Raw genomic sequence first — 15544 nt, forward strand, 5'->3', positions numbered from 1 at the left:
TCACTGCTCCACCTGCCTGCCCTCACTCCCTGCCCTATCCCAACCCTCTCCCCATCTCCAGACACACCACAGCACAGCCCACCAGCTCCCAGGATCAGCACAAGGCCAAAGGGTACCTGGTTTGTGATGGATGTTGCCCAGGGAACCACATTTGGATGTCACATGGCTCAGGTCGACTGGCTTGTAAACGATTTGAACCTGCCCGTGGGAGAGAGGAAAAAGGGATGAGCTCATTGCCAGGATGGACTGGCTGGGGAGGGGGAGCACAACACACAGCGGCACCTGAGCTGGATTGGAGGGAAAGGACAGCTCAAACCCCAGGAAGATTAATGATACAAAAGAAACCATCATCAGAAATGGGAGATCATTAATGCCCGTGTGCAGTAGCCTCTTAACATGTCAGCATGCACGAGATCACCTCTCCACAGAGGGGGGAGTAGAGGCAATTTTAAAGTGCTCAAGTGAGAGAGAAAGTGGAGTGGTAATTAATTAAGATTTGCATACACATCATCCAAAAGGAGGAGATATACCAGAGAGAAAACGTAAAAAATAAATACCTTTTCTGGTGTAAAACATAAAGCTTATGTCCACAAAAACTGAAAGAACAGAAATGATCAATGTGCACAGAACTTTTAAAAGAGTGACCAAAATATGCATTTCTGAAAAATGCTGTAACGGAAATAAGGGTTAAAAAAACGGGGGGGGGGAGAAATAAAAAAGCAAAGAAAAGTCTAAATATCTGGAGATCACATCATAAGAGATTAAAATGTTATAAAATATCGAAGCACAACAGCATTTCGTGACATTTATGCTCTGGTTTTGATTTGCTTGTCCCGTTATTGCCTCAGAACAAGGGCTGCAGCAATCCCAGGGATCCCGCCCCGCTCACGGACCGCGCGGGGCCGGCGGGCTCTGCCCACGGACAGCGGGTGACACGGGACACACACACAGGAGGGACAGCAACGAGGGGCTGGTTTAGTGCTACGTTAGCAGTTAAACACCACAGTTAAACAGCCACGGCCGCAGGGGGCTGGGAGGAGCCCCCGGGAGGCAACCACGGCACACACACGGCAGCTACGGCAGGAGCAGGAGACAAGGGGGGAGGAAACATCCCCAGAACCCCACAAGTTACCTCACACCCTGGGTTTGGACCCACGCCTGAGTGTGGGTCAGTTGTTGCTGGAGTTAGTGGGGCTGTGCGGGAGAAACTGGACCATCAACACCTCGGGGGTGGTTCCCACGCACTGGGGAGTGTTTGGCTCTCGGGGATAGCCTGGATTTCGTGGGGAGCATGTGCTGCTCTCCGTGTTTTCTCCAGCATCACGTTTGTGCTGCTCTCACAAATCTCAGGAAGGATGTGCCAGCACCAAAGGGAGCTTTGGAGAGGAGCTGACTCCTCCCTCCCAGCAGCCTCCAGACCAGCACGGAGGATTCACCACAGCCACTGCTCTCCATCACACCTGAGAACCCCGTGCTGACTCAAACCCCAGGGGAAGGTGCACCCTCCAGTCCTCATGTTGACCCCATCACCCTCAGAGCTGGGTGCTGGATTGTCACACCCCTGAGAAACACTCCCCCTCCATCACAGAGCCAGGAAAAGGACGGGAGCAGATCTGGCCCCACCAGCACAGAGCCCTGTGCTGACCTGCCTTGTCTCCGATGCTCACGCAGACCAAGAGGCACATTTGACAGGAGACAGAGTGGGGGAATGAACCCCCAGGGCCTTGGAGCACATCGTGGACACAGACACAGAGACAGAGTTGGGGAAAGGTCACACGTTTAATGCACTGGACAAGACAGGAGCCAGATTTGGTCGGAAGGCAGGAAAGGGACCCGAAAAGGGCAGCTGGGGCCTTTCTAATCCCAGCTGTGACCCCAAAGGGCCTACGAGCAATTCAGGCACCACTGAGACCTGGGACTGAAAGGCCTCCCATTTCCAGGGCAAACAATCAGCAATTGGAACATTCTGCTCTCATTCCAGTCCCTTTTTTGACAGACAGGACTCCATTATCCCTTCCCATCCTGCTGGGAGCAGAGAAGGATTCTCCCCACTTTAGCAAGAAAGGAAAACGGGAACAGAGTAGTTTGCCTGGGAAACTAGTGCCAGAGACCTTGGGATCCCACCTCAGCATTAGAAGTGCTTTTTGCCTAATGTATCACCTGGTCAGAGCATCCATAGGCTTAAAATCCAGATACCCAGCTCAGGTAGTGACAGTTCCCCCTGGAAGCAGGGATGGCTGGGCAGGTGGTCCCTGGGGGTTTAAGATACAATGGCCATCAAAGCCTGGGGGTCTCTTGTTGCCCCTCTCCCAGAGGAGCCCCAAGGCCCATCCCTGCCCCCAGGACAGCCTGCACAGCCATGTCAGCTCAGGGCTTTGCTCCGAGAGCTCCCAGAGCTGCTGCAGCCAGGCACAGATCACAGGCTTTTCAGTGCTGGCAGGGCCTGGGGAGGGATCACAACCCCCAGCCAAAAATCCAGATAATTCTTAACCCGGTTCAGCTGCAATCACTCGCCCACAGTGTGAGCTCTCTGTGGAGGAAGGGACGCTGTGGAGGACAGCATGCTGTGCTGGAGCTCAGCAGCAGCCACAGCACAGGGGATCTGTGGCCAACACCAGCTCCCATCACACACCAGGCAGCCCAGCCAGTGCAGGACTCCACGGTGAAGAAAAGGAACAACCATGGAATCGCTTCACAGGGGTCTGGGCTCGCAGAGCAGCTCCTCTGGCCCATGAAGTAACTGCAGAATGACACCAAATTTGAGCCAGAGGCTGCAAACCCAGCTGTGTCCCTGCAAGCGTGTGCCAAGCCCTCTGCAAATGCTCAGTTTCTCAGGGAGGGCGTCCACAGAGATCAAGGAAAGCCCATGAAAAATCCATGGGGAACATCTGAGATGCTCCCTCAGATGGCCACAGACCAGGCCCCCACAGACCAGGGGTTGCACTCTTTGGGGTCTTCCTTGGCCCGTCATCTTTCCTGGTCCCAAACTGTCTCCAGTGAAACTGCTGTAAATCCACCAACCTCTGTGGAGTCTCTCCAGGTTTCTGGCACAGTAACTGAAAGCTGAGTCCAGTATTTATCTGGGAACAGCTGGAAATGCCAGCGTTCAAATCAATTAACTCAACAGTACTTTAGGCTCAGCCTCCGTGGGCGCTGCCGGACACATTCGTTAGCAAGGAGAAGCTTAATATTTGCATGGATCATACTTGCCTGATGGGAACGGGCAGGAACCTGCACGTTCATCTGTTGGGCAGGATCATGTCCAATTTAGCAGCACATTAAGCAACGAGGACTGGGTCTGCTCATAAATTTACTCGTCTCCTACATCACTGTCTGCCAGAGCCCCCATCCCACAGACAACGAGGCTTTCAGCCTTCCAGGTAGTGCCAAACCCTGGAGTTACTGGGATGTTTTGTTACAGACATGGTTTGGACACGGGGCAGTTAGTTCTGTCCATGGCAGGCATGTCCAGGACTTGTTAGGGTTCATCTCACCATGTCTTTCGGGTTAATGGGGTTAAATGACAGCACGTCCCCAATGGCTATGTGACAGCAAGGTGGCTGCAGATAGCATTGGTGATTAGTGTAACAACATGCCACTAAAATCAGGATTATCACAGTGCATTCAAAGTGTGAAGGTACTCACACTGCCTCCGCCCGGGATGTGTTTGATATTATCCTTTGAGCCACACCTTGATTGAACGTTGCTAAAGTCCAACTTCTTATTAACAATCTGCACCTTTGGTAGCCAGAAAAGAGTCATTGCACGTCACCAATAGCTATCTGATGGCAGGATCGCTGCAGATAGCATTGGCAGTTTAGTGTACACAACATGCCACTTATAATAAGAACTATTATAGAGCATTGAAAGTGTGAAGGTACTCACACTGCCTCCGCCCGGGATGTGTTTGATATTATCCTTTGAGCCACACTTGGATTGAACGCTGCTAAAGTCCAGCTTCTTATTAATAATCTGCACCTTTAGTAGCCAGAAAAGAGCGTGAGAAACAACGTGACCATCTGCAGCTTGACCATGTGTTATATCCCTAAAACCAGGAACCTGCCTTTCAGTGCTGAGAGCAAAAAGGAGAATCTCTGCCTTGCTGCATGGATTGGTGGGCTGGAAACTGAAGATGGAGGTGGGCAGGTTATAGCTAGAGACTGGACACGTCTGGGTAGTGATGCAGCCCTGGTTCCCAGGCCACAAACACCAGCCAGAAATGAGCTCAGCCCATTTTCTTTCACTGAACAGAACGGGGAACTTGCTGGGCAGCAAACCCGCTGGAAGGCACTTGAGACTCCACAGTGCTCTGAGACTCAGCTTGTGCAGAGCATGTGGAAGGAGGAGGGATGGAGCTGAGAGAAAACTGCCTGCTCAGCCCCAGCTCCCATGCTTGGCATCCTGATCCCCCTCTGGGACAGGCACACCCGACCTTGGGCAAACAAGTGCTGCTGGCCAGGCTGGAGAGCAGGAGCTGCGTGTCCAGCACTGGGAAAAGACACCTGAACTCTGCTCTGCACAGGGCTCACACTCCCTCTACAGCTACCAAGAGAAAGCAGACACTGCCAGGGATGCAGTTCCATGCCAGGCATGTGGCCCCACCCCAAGGATGCAGTTCCAGGCCAGAGATGTGGTCTCAAGCCAGGAATGCAGTCCCACATCAGGGATGCAGTGCCAGGCATGCAGCCCCATCCAGGGATGGGGCCCACACCAGGGATGCAATCCTAGGCCAGGGTTGCAATCCCATCCCAGGGTTGCAATCCCATCCCAGGGTTGCAGCCCCATGCCAGGGAGGCAGCCCCACACCTGCAGTTTCCCTAAGCCCTGTGGGATGACAGGGGCAGCCCAGCCCACTCCCCAGAGGCAGCAGCTCTGTGACATATTCCCAGTGCCATCTCCCATGGGAGAGAGGCTGGAAACAGCTCGGTGCCACATGGGAACCACGTGCCACGCCAGCTACACCCTCCAGCCCCAAAGCCTTCCCTCCACACACGGATTTTTGTGCTAATGAAGCTGGTTCTGTTTCGGGCTTGTTCTCCCCACTTGGCTGTGTAAGGGCAGCTATGCTGGAGCGACCTCCTTGCATCAGCTATTCTGGGCAAAACGAGGATAAAGATTGTCCCTGCTCCTTCCCCCACGCACTCTGGAGTGGCTTTACAACCTACACAGGTGTAAATGCAGGTAACAACCCGCAGGCCTGAGCCTGTCTGAAGCACAACCCCGTGAGAGGGACCATCCTGCAGTGTCACATCCCTCAGCCCCGGATGGCCCCGTCCCCAAAGCCAGCCGAGCAGGCACCTCATCTCCATCCCAACACTCCATCCCAGGCCTGCTGCTGCCAGGAGAGCTCCCTGCTATTCCCTGCTTCTCCAGCATGAGAAGCACCAAGGCTGGTATGTGCCTGAAGCATGATTTTCCAGATTCACATCAACTAATCCCACAAACCACGACCCAGTTCTGCTAGACCAGGCTTTGCCAGAGCAGCACTCGGTGATCCAGTGACAACAAAAGTGCTCAGACCATGCAGAAACACTGGAAGAGATGTGGCTTGGCTGGCTCCTGGTGTGTTTTTCCCTTTGCTCCTTTGCTTCCCTAGGCTGGGGGTCTGGAATCTGCACAGAGAGCAGGCTCCAAAACCATTTCTGATTTCAGCCTCAAATCAAACTGGTGGGATCAGCCCCTTCTGCTCCAGCTGCAATCATTCTGCTGAGAGCAGCCTCGTGTCCTAGAGAACCCCCAACAGAGCACCCAGCCCTTCTCCCCTGCAAAGAGCAAGGAATTGTCCCAAATTCAGCTGCTCCCACTCTTCAGTAACAACAACAAACAAGCCTGACAGAGAAGCAGAGAGAGAAAAAAAAAAACCAACTTGTAAAAGCTGGATTATAAAGAACGAGTGAATAATTTAACCAATTTCCAGTAAACAGAAGGGTTCCTTCTAAAATCCCAGGAGAACGGGGTTTGTGGGGGTGGGAGGAAAATCCCATGACTTGTGCTAAGTGGGCAGGAGGGTTGAGGCCCCAAAAAGGACACACGTGCTGCTCTGCCCATGACCAACGGCCCTGCCCAGGCTCCAGAGCCCCACTGGATTGTAGCACAAAGCCAGTAAATCTCCAGCCACGGCAGAAAATGCCCGGAAGGCCATGGAAAAGCAGGCTGCCATTTCCAGGGGTGCAGAGGAGCCATCCCAGAGCCTCCCCCCTGTGCCAGAGGCGAACGTTCAGAGCCATGGAGGTCACACAAAATGCCATGCACAGCACTCAAGGAATGATTATGGCTCTGCAAGGCCTGCAAGCCAGGCAGTGTCACCCCAGGGCAGGCAGTGTCACCCCAGGGCAGGCAGTGTCACCCCTGGGACAGGCAGTGTCCCCTCAGGATAGGCAGTGTCACCCCTGGGACAGGCAGTGTCACTCCCAGGGCAGGCAGTGTCCCCTCAAAATAGGCAGTGTCACCCCCAGAGCAGGCAGTGTCCCTTGCCAGGCTTGCAGAATTTAACCCAAGACCCTCATTCCCAACCACCTGGAACACAGAGGTCACTTTGCTGCTCGTGAAACAGCTTCTCTGGGAGTGAAAAGTGGTTGAAAGGATAAAAGTGCCACCAGTTCTGGCCATGCCACACTGCCCATGTAGCCACACAGCACCTGATGGCAGAACACAACCCAAACCCTTGACAACAGAGTTGGATCCAAAATCCCAGTGTCTGGAAAAACTTGGGGTCCAAGCCTGAGCCCCTCAGGAGGAGGAGACAGACCATCCTCCTGCTCACTAACAGAGAGACTGCTCCAGTCACAGTGTAGGATCCATAACACAGCCCTGATCCCACCACTCCTGAGGGCTGCAGGCCACAACCTGCTGTCCCTAACTGGACAATCTGTCCCGAACTGGACAATCTGTCCCTAACTAGGGACAATCTGTCCCTGACTGGACACCACGAGGGAATGCCATTTCCCTGGAAGCCACTCCACGAGACTCACACCACGAGCTCTCCGTGGGACAGCTGAGCTTTACTAAGCCAGGCAAGGAATTCCAGGCCAAGCCCCCAACCCAGTCAACCCAAAACCCAGCACCAGGCTGGAGCCCAGCTGAAGTCTGGCTGCCCACTGCCCAGAGCTGCTGCCGCTCCAGGGAGGCTCTCCCATCCCGGAGGGAGCACCCAGCACCCGCTGCCCCCACAGCCAGGCCCCTGGGGAAGCAGAGCCCACGTTTACCTTGCCACCTCCGGGCTGGTGCTTCAGGTTTTCAGTGGAGCCGATTTTGGACTTGACGTTTTTCAGGTCGGGCATGGGCGCGGCCGAGGGCTGGATGCGGGTCTTGGCAGACGCCGGAGATTTCGGTGGGGTGCGAACCACTGCCACCTTCTTGGGCTCCCTGGCTGGTGGGGTGGGCAGAGAGGGGGTGCGGGAACGGCTGCCTGGAGTCCCGGGGGAGCCGGGACTGCTGTAACCGCTTCTGTCTCCAGACTTTGGCTGCTCACCTGGAGGTTGCAGACAGGGAGTGAGCGCGGGTGGGCAACCCGGGCACACACCACCCCTTCCCTGCTCGCTCCCTGCCTTTTTGGGGTCCATGTCCCCGGTCCCAGAGCCCACCCCGCTACTCCCAGTGCACGGCTGCGCTTTCTTCTACTCCATTTTGAAGGAAAAACTGTGATTTAAAGGCAATTTCCTAATATCTCAGAAGGAAGACGGTCTCCACTGCCTGGGTCACTGGTAAAACTCCCCACCCAAGTGTGGCATTGGCATGCATGACGAATTACAGACAAAAGACACTCAAAAACACATTTCTATTAGAATTTTGGAAGCATTTTTACATATTTTTTTCTCTGTAATTAAATAAGGCTGGTTGCTGAGCAGCTTAGAACTGTCCCCAGTTCAAAAAGAAAATGAAAGAAGAAAAGAAAACCCTTAAACGTCACCTTTCTCAGTCTTTGCTGCTGCAGGAGGTGGTTTTTTCTGCTCCTTTCTGCCTGTTTAGTGAATGAGAAAGATGCTTAAACATAATAAAGCTGGAAAATTAATTGATTTAAGGTTTTATGGAGCTCCAGTTAAGTTTGAAATATATATATGTATATTCAGTGAAATGCACCGTTTTAATGGAAATTCACAATGCCTGATGCTTTCTGGGGTTTTCTTCTCTGAGAATAATAATGGGCTAATCTCCATTCCTGCAATCGAAGAATTGATCCTCTTGCCCCTGGGTGTTTGTGAAATATTGTCAGAGAGAAAAGGAGTAGATGGATTAAAAAGGAGCTGCCTAAACCCTCCAAATTGGAGGGTATCCCAAAGGGATAAAGCAACTGCCCTCTCCTACACATGTGTGGACAGAGCAGCACCTGGAAAGGCTCACTCCAGAGGGCTCATCCCAGCTCCAGGAGAGGGCTGAGCAGCTCCCACCCCCCTGGCAGAGCTCAGCCTGTGCCGTGCCCCTGCCCGGGGCTGTGAGTTTGGCCACTAACCCCCCAGAGCTGCCCGGGGAACTTGGGAGCGCCACTGAGGGCATCCCCACCGCGGTGGAGGGAGCAGGACACGGCTCCCACCGTCACCTACCGGAGCTGGGAGGGGTCTTGGGGGCCGTGGGGGTCTTTGCCGGGATGCGCGTGGCGTTGGTGGAGTTCCTCTGCGCCTGCCCCGAGCGCGGCGTGCCCGTCTTCGTGCCACCCCTCATCTCCGGGCCCTGGGGACACAAGGGGGGTCTGTCAGGGATGGGTTGTCACCCCTCACGGGTCAGAGCACAGGAGACCCCCCTGCTTCCCCCTGCTTCCTACACCCTGGCAGCCCAAGGGTTCCCCACACCTGGAAAGTGCCGGTTCACACCTTGTCTCCCACAACAGCGCCTGCCACAAGGAGAGCACAGCCACTACAGGGCACAGCCACAACAGGGCACAGCCACAGCTTGGGCACAGCCACTACAGGGCACAGCCACAGCCTGGGCACAGCCACAGCTTGGGCACAGCCACAGCCTGGGCACAGCCACAGCCTGGGCACAGCCACAAGCAGGGCACAGCCACAAGGAGAGCACAGCCACAGCTTGGGCACAGCCACAACAGGGCACAGCCACAACTGGGCACAGCCACAGCCAGGGCACAGCCAGAGCTTGGGCACAGCCAGGGCACAGCCACAGCTTGGGCACAGCCACAGCCTGGGCACAGCCACAGCTTGGGCACAGCCACAGCCTGGGCACAGCCACAAGGAGAGCACAGCCACAGCCAGGGCACAGCCACAACAGGGCACAGCCACAACAGGGCACAGCCACAGCCTGGGCACAGCCACAAGGAGAGCACAGCCACAACAGGGCACAGCCACAACNGCACAGCCACAACAGGGCACAGCCACAACAGGGCACAGCCACAGCCTGGGCACAGCCACAAGGAGAGCACAGCCACAACAGGGCACAGCCACAACAGGGCACAGCCACAGCCTGGGCACAGCCACAGCCAGGGCACAGCCACAAGCAGGGCACAGCCACAAGCAGGGCACAGCCAGGGCACAGCCACAACAGGGCACAGCCACAACAGGGCACAGCCACTCCTGGGCTGGTGGAGTGACTGTGACCTTTCCCAGGTGAGCCCTTGGCTTCAGCTGCCCCATTCACCACCCCTAGTCTGGTGTGCAAAATCCCTCTGTTCTCTGACTTCCTCACTTCATTTCCCCTGCCCTGCTAAAATTGTTACAGAAGATACATAAATTCAAGAGTATGTTCAGCTCCTTTGTTCTCTAAATCTCGTCACTTTGTTTCCCCTGCTCTGCTAAAATTGTTACAGAAGATACATGAAAATTCAAGAGTATGCTCAACTCCTTTGTTCTCTAAATTTCATCACTTTGTTTCCCCTGTTCTGCTACAATTTCACACAGAAGATAAATTTATCCAGGAGTCGAGTGCCGGGCTTCAAACACTGGGAAGCACCTCAGATATCCCCACCTACAGTACACCACTGTCACACCTGCATCACCTGTAACGTCAGGTGAACTGCAATATCCTATCTATGGTCTCCTGGTCCTGCAGAAATCCTTCCCAAACCTCTGAACTCACACATCCTCTTTCTGGTGACTACTTAGTGCTGGTCAGTGTAAAAGCTCATGGAAAACATGGAACTCAAAAATTTACAGGCTGACTGGTCCCAAGGCAGCAGGGAAGCAGAGCAGAACCAGTAAAACCACATCCCATCATCTGTGAGAGGCACAGGTTGCCCAGAGGAGCTGTGGCTGCCCCATCCCTGGAAGTGTCCAAGGCCAGGTTGGACGGGGCTTGGAGCAACCTGGGCTGGTGGAAGGTGTCCCTGCCCATGGCAGGGGTGGGACTGGATGGGATTTAAGATCCCTTCCAACCCAAACCATCCCGTGATGCTCTGATCCTGTGTGACCTGCAATCCCTGTGCTTTCCCTCAGCACAGGTGTATTTGTGTGAGTGAACACAGCAAAGGGAACCCAGAGCTGGGTGTGTGTGCATTTCCTACAGCAGCACCTGGCAGGTCTGGCTGTGGCACACTGCAAACACATCTTGCTGTTTGCTGCCAACGCTCCCATGAAACACAGATAAAGCTGCAAAACAAGGAAGAGCCTAAAAGGACCTGGAAATGCCTCAGGGAGACCAGATAACACCCTGCATCGAGAGCTATTTTTGCTCCCCGTGCTGGTTCCTTCCAGCACCAAAACTGGAGCCAAACCTGGCCGTGGCCATGGGAAGGTGAGGCACATCCTGCCCTCTCCACAGACCATCACTCAGGAATGCTTTCAGGTATTCCCCTTTGCCTCTCTCACACCCCATTTCCTTACCTTGGCTTTCATTTCTGGCGTTCCTGTACTGGCAGCTCGGGGTGTGGCAGGAGGGACTCGCTTAGAGGCAGGAGCAGGGCTGGAGGGTGGTTTCGAAGGGGTTGTGCTAGAGGAGGTGTGTCGGTGGGGGGGGATGGAGGGTCTGTCCCCTGGGGGTTTGGCAGTGGAAGGTGAGGATTTCTTAAACGTGGAAACAAAATAAAATGGGAACAAACGAAAAAAAAAATCAGCATGGGAGGGAAACAAAATGGGATCAGCAACATAAAGTAGGATTAGAAGGTGCAATGCAGAGCTGGGTGGGGGATAGGTGTTAGGTGGCACTGCCAGGGCCCATGGCTCCTCCACCAAGTATGGGATACCCCAGCTATTCCTTCCACAGGGTGCAGTGACACCCGAGCCCCTTCCTGGGGACAGTGTCACCCTGTGACAGCCTGTCCTTGCTTCTGCCTTCCACACCAGGGGCACATTTCACCATCAGAACCCTCAATTCGCTCCCAAACCCTCCTCCTTCCTGGCAAAGGAACAGCACTACCAACACCCATTTCTGAGAGATGCAGGTGGCTGCTCCCAGCTCTCTCAACCCCGTCCCACCTGCTCTGCCAAAAACAGAGCACTGGTTTTATCTAGGCTTGGTACCACGTCTAATGCTCAGCCTGATACAACCCTGCCAGACTTCCCTAGAGAAAAACCCAATTTCACAGTGCTTGCAAATAATTCTATTCCTCACCTTCAGTTTTTTACCCCTTAAATTGCCCCTCAGCTTGTCCATCATCCCCCTCAGGCACTAACCAAGCTAATGGCCAGATGAACTAAACCTCCTCCAAACTACCAGTGTGACAGATACCGTTAAACCTCTGGAATTTCAAACTCTGCTGATGATCCCTGTGGATCCCTTCCAACTCAGGATATTCTATGATCTGCAAGGCCTAGATTATTTAATTTAATGTTTTAATTACATGTTTTGCTCTTTTCACTGTCATGCTGCTCGTCCCCAGTACACCCAGTGCAGTCCTGAGTCTGCCCCAAAGGCAGCTGCTGCTTTCCAGTGCTGGGCTGAGAAAATGATTTCTCCAACCCCACACCCAACCCTGTGAGCCACATGTTTGATTTAGGTTTGGATCATTTCCTCACCCTCAAAGAACCCCATGGATTGCACCATCCAAACCAGGGTGAGGGAAGAAAAAATAAAAACACTGTTGAAAAACAAATGGAAGAATGGAAGGGAATGAGAAAGGTTTCCTAAGAGACACAACTGCAGGCCAGGAGAGCAGGAGAGGAGCCAGGAACATGCACAGGTGTCACCTCTGGCTTTATTTTTTAGCTCACCTTGGGTTTCTTTTCATCAGCTTCGGTCCCTTCCTTGTCAACACGACCTGACAAAGGGAAACACACAGTTACACCTCTTGGGACTGGTCAGGAACTCCAGAGAGAGGACAACACACCTGCTGGGGGCTGTTCCCTGTTCCCTGCTCACCCTTAAACTAAACTCTGTTCTTAGAAATATATTACCAAGTCACCATTTCCTGCAGAAATACTTCCCCATGGTAAACACATTCTTTCTGGGTTAACAGATGATCCATGTTAGTCATCACTGAGACGAGACACACCGACGAGGTTTCTATGAGAGCATTTTGCCCAGATCTGCACTCAGATCCAGCAGGATCCGACCAGTTTAGGACAGAAAGGTCCCTTCAACGAGTCTCCCTCTCTAAAACCCCCACTGGTTCTAGCAAGTATATAAATAAAGACTCAAACCAAAGGATGCCCCAATCCAGCAGCACCATGACCTCATTTAAGGTGGCTGTTCAGTGTGCTGGCTTTGCAGAGCACTTTTATCCCTGGATGTTGTTAATTCCCATCTCTCCTGACACACTGCTCTCTGCCTCCTAGCACAGTGCCCCTTCCACCTGGGTCAGTCTAATTAGGAGATTAAAAATGGGGAGGAAGTACTGTTTGTAGTACAAGGCACTTGTAACAGAGCCCTTTTCCCCTGTCTTCAGCTAATTCCTCCCCAGTCTGGGAGGAAAAGCTGCTGATATTGTTCCCAGTGTTTGGAAACTTGTCCTGGGGGGTCAGCCCTTTCCTGGGGACGTGGACCATGCTGTTAATCCAACACTGACCCATCCCAAATTCAGTTAAACTGCAAATTGGATCAAGGCTGGAGCTGAATAGCCATGGAGTATCTGTTTTGAAGGGAAAGACCATTAAATAATTGAATTTCTCCTACTGAATCAGAAGCTGGCTGGCTCTGGGCAATGCATCCCCACCCCACCATCATTCCAGGCTCCCGTGCAAGCCATGCCAGTGCCCTGCAGCACACGTGGGAAGCTTCCCACTGCTGATTCCATAGGGAACAACGAGAAATATGTTATGAGCTTTAGCTCCAATGGAAAAAGCTCCATCAACAATTTCTTCATGAGCCCCACGCAGCAAAGAGCACGTTCTGCCTGCTGCAAACCAGAGCAGCATTCCTAGGATAATGGAGGCAGCCAAACCAGCTTTTGGGATGTGGAACTGCAGGGAGAAGCAGAGCCTCCCCCAGGATAGACCCTGGGCAGCCAGAGCTGAGGTACAACACTGTGAGACAGCAACGTGTGTCCTGCTGTGTTAACACAACTCATGACAAAAGCTTCATCTGGACACTGAGCAGGGCCTCTAGTGACATTCCTGAGCCTCGGGAGGGGTGGAAAACAGCCTTGGAGAAAGGAGAGGTCTAAGGGATGCTCGTGCATTCAGCGGCGAAATCAGACCTTCCCCCAAAACAGCCCAGCCCTGCCCCACAGACTGTTAGATGCCTCCCCGCCCACAGGAAGCTCCCACTGAACCCCCCAAATGCTCTGGAACGCCCAGGGACATCCCATCCAGAGCTGGGATTGGAGCAGGATGCTTTGGAAGAGCAATGGACATGCCTGGCAGTGGGGAAAGGCCCAGCTGGCCGCAGACCCTGCCTGCAGCAGCACTCAGCAGTGGATATTGAAGGGGAAAGTATAAGAAACAGGATCAGTGCGGGGCTTCTCCATGGTTAGACCTGCCACCCTTGCCTTTTTCCTCCTCCCTCCTCTTTAGGAAAGCCAATTCCAAGAGTTATTGGACCAGACATGCAAACCAGATGGGACGTGTCCTGCCGGGATGAGCCGCAGCGCGCGCCAGGTCAGCCCCGCTCCAACAGGCCAGAACCACGTCCATCCGGTCCTCCTCTCCTCTGGGAAGGTGCCAGGTGGGAGTCAAGGCGCCCACCCAACAGATCCAAGGAAATCAAACTAAAAACAGGTGAAAAAAAAGCACGACTGGGGACACGCCAGCACCATGCAAGGGACGCAAAACGGCAGCGCAAGGGTCTGGGAATCCAACCCGGGATTAAACAGGGAGGGAAGGACCGGGAGGGAGCAGCAGCGGCGCGTTGGAGATCAGTTCACAGCGCAGATCCAGGCCAAGTCCAAGCAGCAGGACTCGAGGTGGCAGCAAGCTGTGGTGCTGCATCAGGCAGCCTTGCTGGGAGCAAGCCACCGGTGAGCCGAGGGCAGTGAACGGAGCACACACCTTTGAGGAGAGGGACACGGCTGGCTTTGTCTGCAGCCGGGGCACAGGGCTGCTTCTGGGGCGTCTGACACTCTCCTGTGTCTGGCACAACCTCAGCAGCTTTGTCTTCCACATCACCTTTTAACTCAGGAGGGAGTTTGGCTGTTTCTAGCAAGGGTCCAGAATCTTCTCCCTCCCCGGGCTCAGCTTCTTTCTGGGAGATGGTTTCAGGAGGCTCTGATGGGGTGATGTCTGTACCTCCTTCACCCCTCAGTGGCTGCTGCTTCTCCTCTTGGTCCTCTCCTGCTTTCTGTGACTGAGTTTCAGCCACAGGTGCCTCTCTCAGGGTGTCTCTGGGGACGTCTTTGGACCCTTCTCTATCACATTCTTCAAGAGTCTCCTTGGCTGTTGCTGGACACGAGCCTGCTTCAGGTCCTGGTGAAACCTGCTGACCCACCAGGGACAGCAAATCCTGCTCAGAAGTTTCATCAATATCACGATCCTCATCCCTCTGCTGCCCACTGGAATCTTCCTTTAATGGGGCTTTGGTACACAAAGGAGGTGGTCCATCCTTATGGTCACCTGTGCCCCCTGCTCCTGCCAGCACATCACGGCCCAGCTCTGGCTCCACACCAATGCCTTCTCTGCCTCGATGATCCCACAGCTCACCGCTGCCTTCGGATGCTCTGGAGCCTTGGTACATATCCAGGGGGATTGGGATGGTGACCTCAATTCTGGTGGGAGCTGCTGCTGGAGCCTTTGTTTCACGTGACAGGAGTGGCTGCTGAAGGCCCCCAGGTCCCTGCTTTGGGGGCTGGCTTTCTCCTTTTATTGCCTCTCCCACACGCTCCTGAGGGCCGGGCTGGAGCTTTGGAGAGCTCGGCTTCTCTGGAGTTGTAGACGTGGGGTATGAAGCAGGGGCAAAAAATTAGCACAGGCATGTCAAACAGTCATGTAATGCTGAGAGACTGAGGATTTCTACTGTCAACTGAGAGGATAAAAGAAGTCCCACACCGCCCCACTGAACAGACAACTCACTGCCACAGTGGCTTTTGCCTTTAAAGAAACTCTGATCCCCATGGGAATCACAAACAGTGACAGCCACAGTGCATGGGAGATCAGATTCCTGCCTGGACCTGGCCTTGGAGGTGTCCAGGTTCACACCTGCACTCCATGAGCTGGTTCAGCTGTAGAAATTTCCAGAAGCCAAGAACATCCCCATTTTCCAATCTAACACCACCACAGGACCATCGGTTTGC

General features: G+C 53.8%; 1 protein-coding gene across 1 annotated transcript in view; it reads right to left on the reverse strand.

Annotated features, from left to right (window-relative positions):
• The window catches only part of MAPT (microtubule associated protein tau), a 44816-nt gene continuing 29272 nt past the window's right edge, over positions 1-15544 (reverse strand). Inside the window, exons 6-14 of the mRNA XM_017833298.1 lie at positions 14307-15173; positions 12093-12139; positions 10767-10946; positions 8541-8667; positions 7910-7960; positions 7206-7471; positions 3886-3978; positions 3646-3738; positions 1-198 (exon numbers count right to left, since the gene is read on the reverse strand). Of these exons, the coding sequence (XP_017688787.1) occupies positions 1-198; positions 3646-3738; positions 3886-3978; positions 7206-7471; positions 7910-7960; positions 8541-8667; positions 10767-10946; positions 12093-12139; positions 14307-15173 (1922 nt within the window). The remainder of the gene's footprint in view (positions 199-3645; positions 3739-3885; positions 3979-7205; positions 7472-7909; positions 7961-8540; positions 8668-10766; positions 10947-12092; positions 12140-14306; positions 15174-15544) is intronic.

The sequence above is a fragment of the Lepidothrix coronata genome, unplaced genomic scaffold (assembly GCF_001604755.1).
Source record: "Lepidothrix coronata isolate B3197 unplaced genomic scaffold, Lepidothrix_coronata-1.0 Scaffold213, whole genome shotgun sequence".
Lineage (NCBI taxonomy): Eukaryota > Metazoa > Chordata > Aves > Passeriformes > Pipridae > Lepidothrix > Lepidothrix coronata.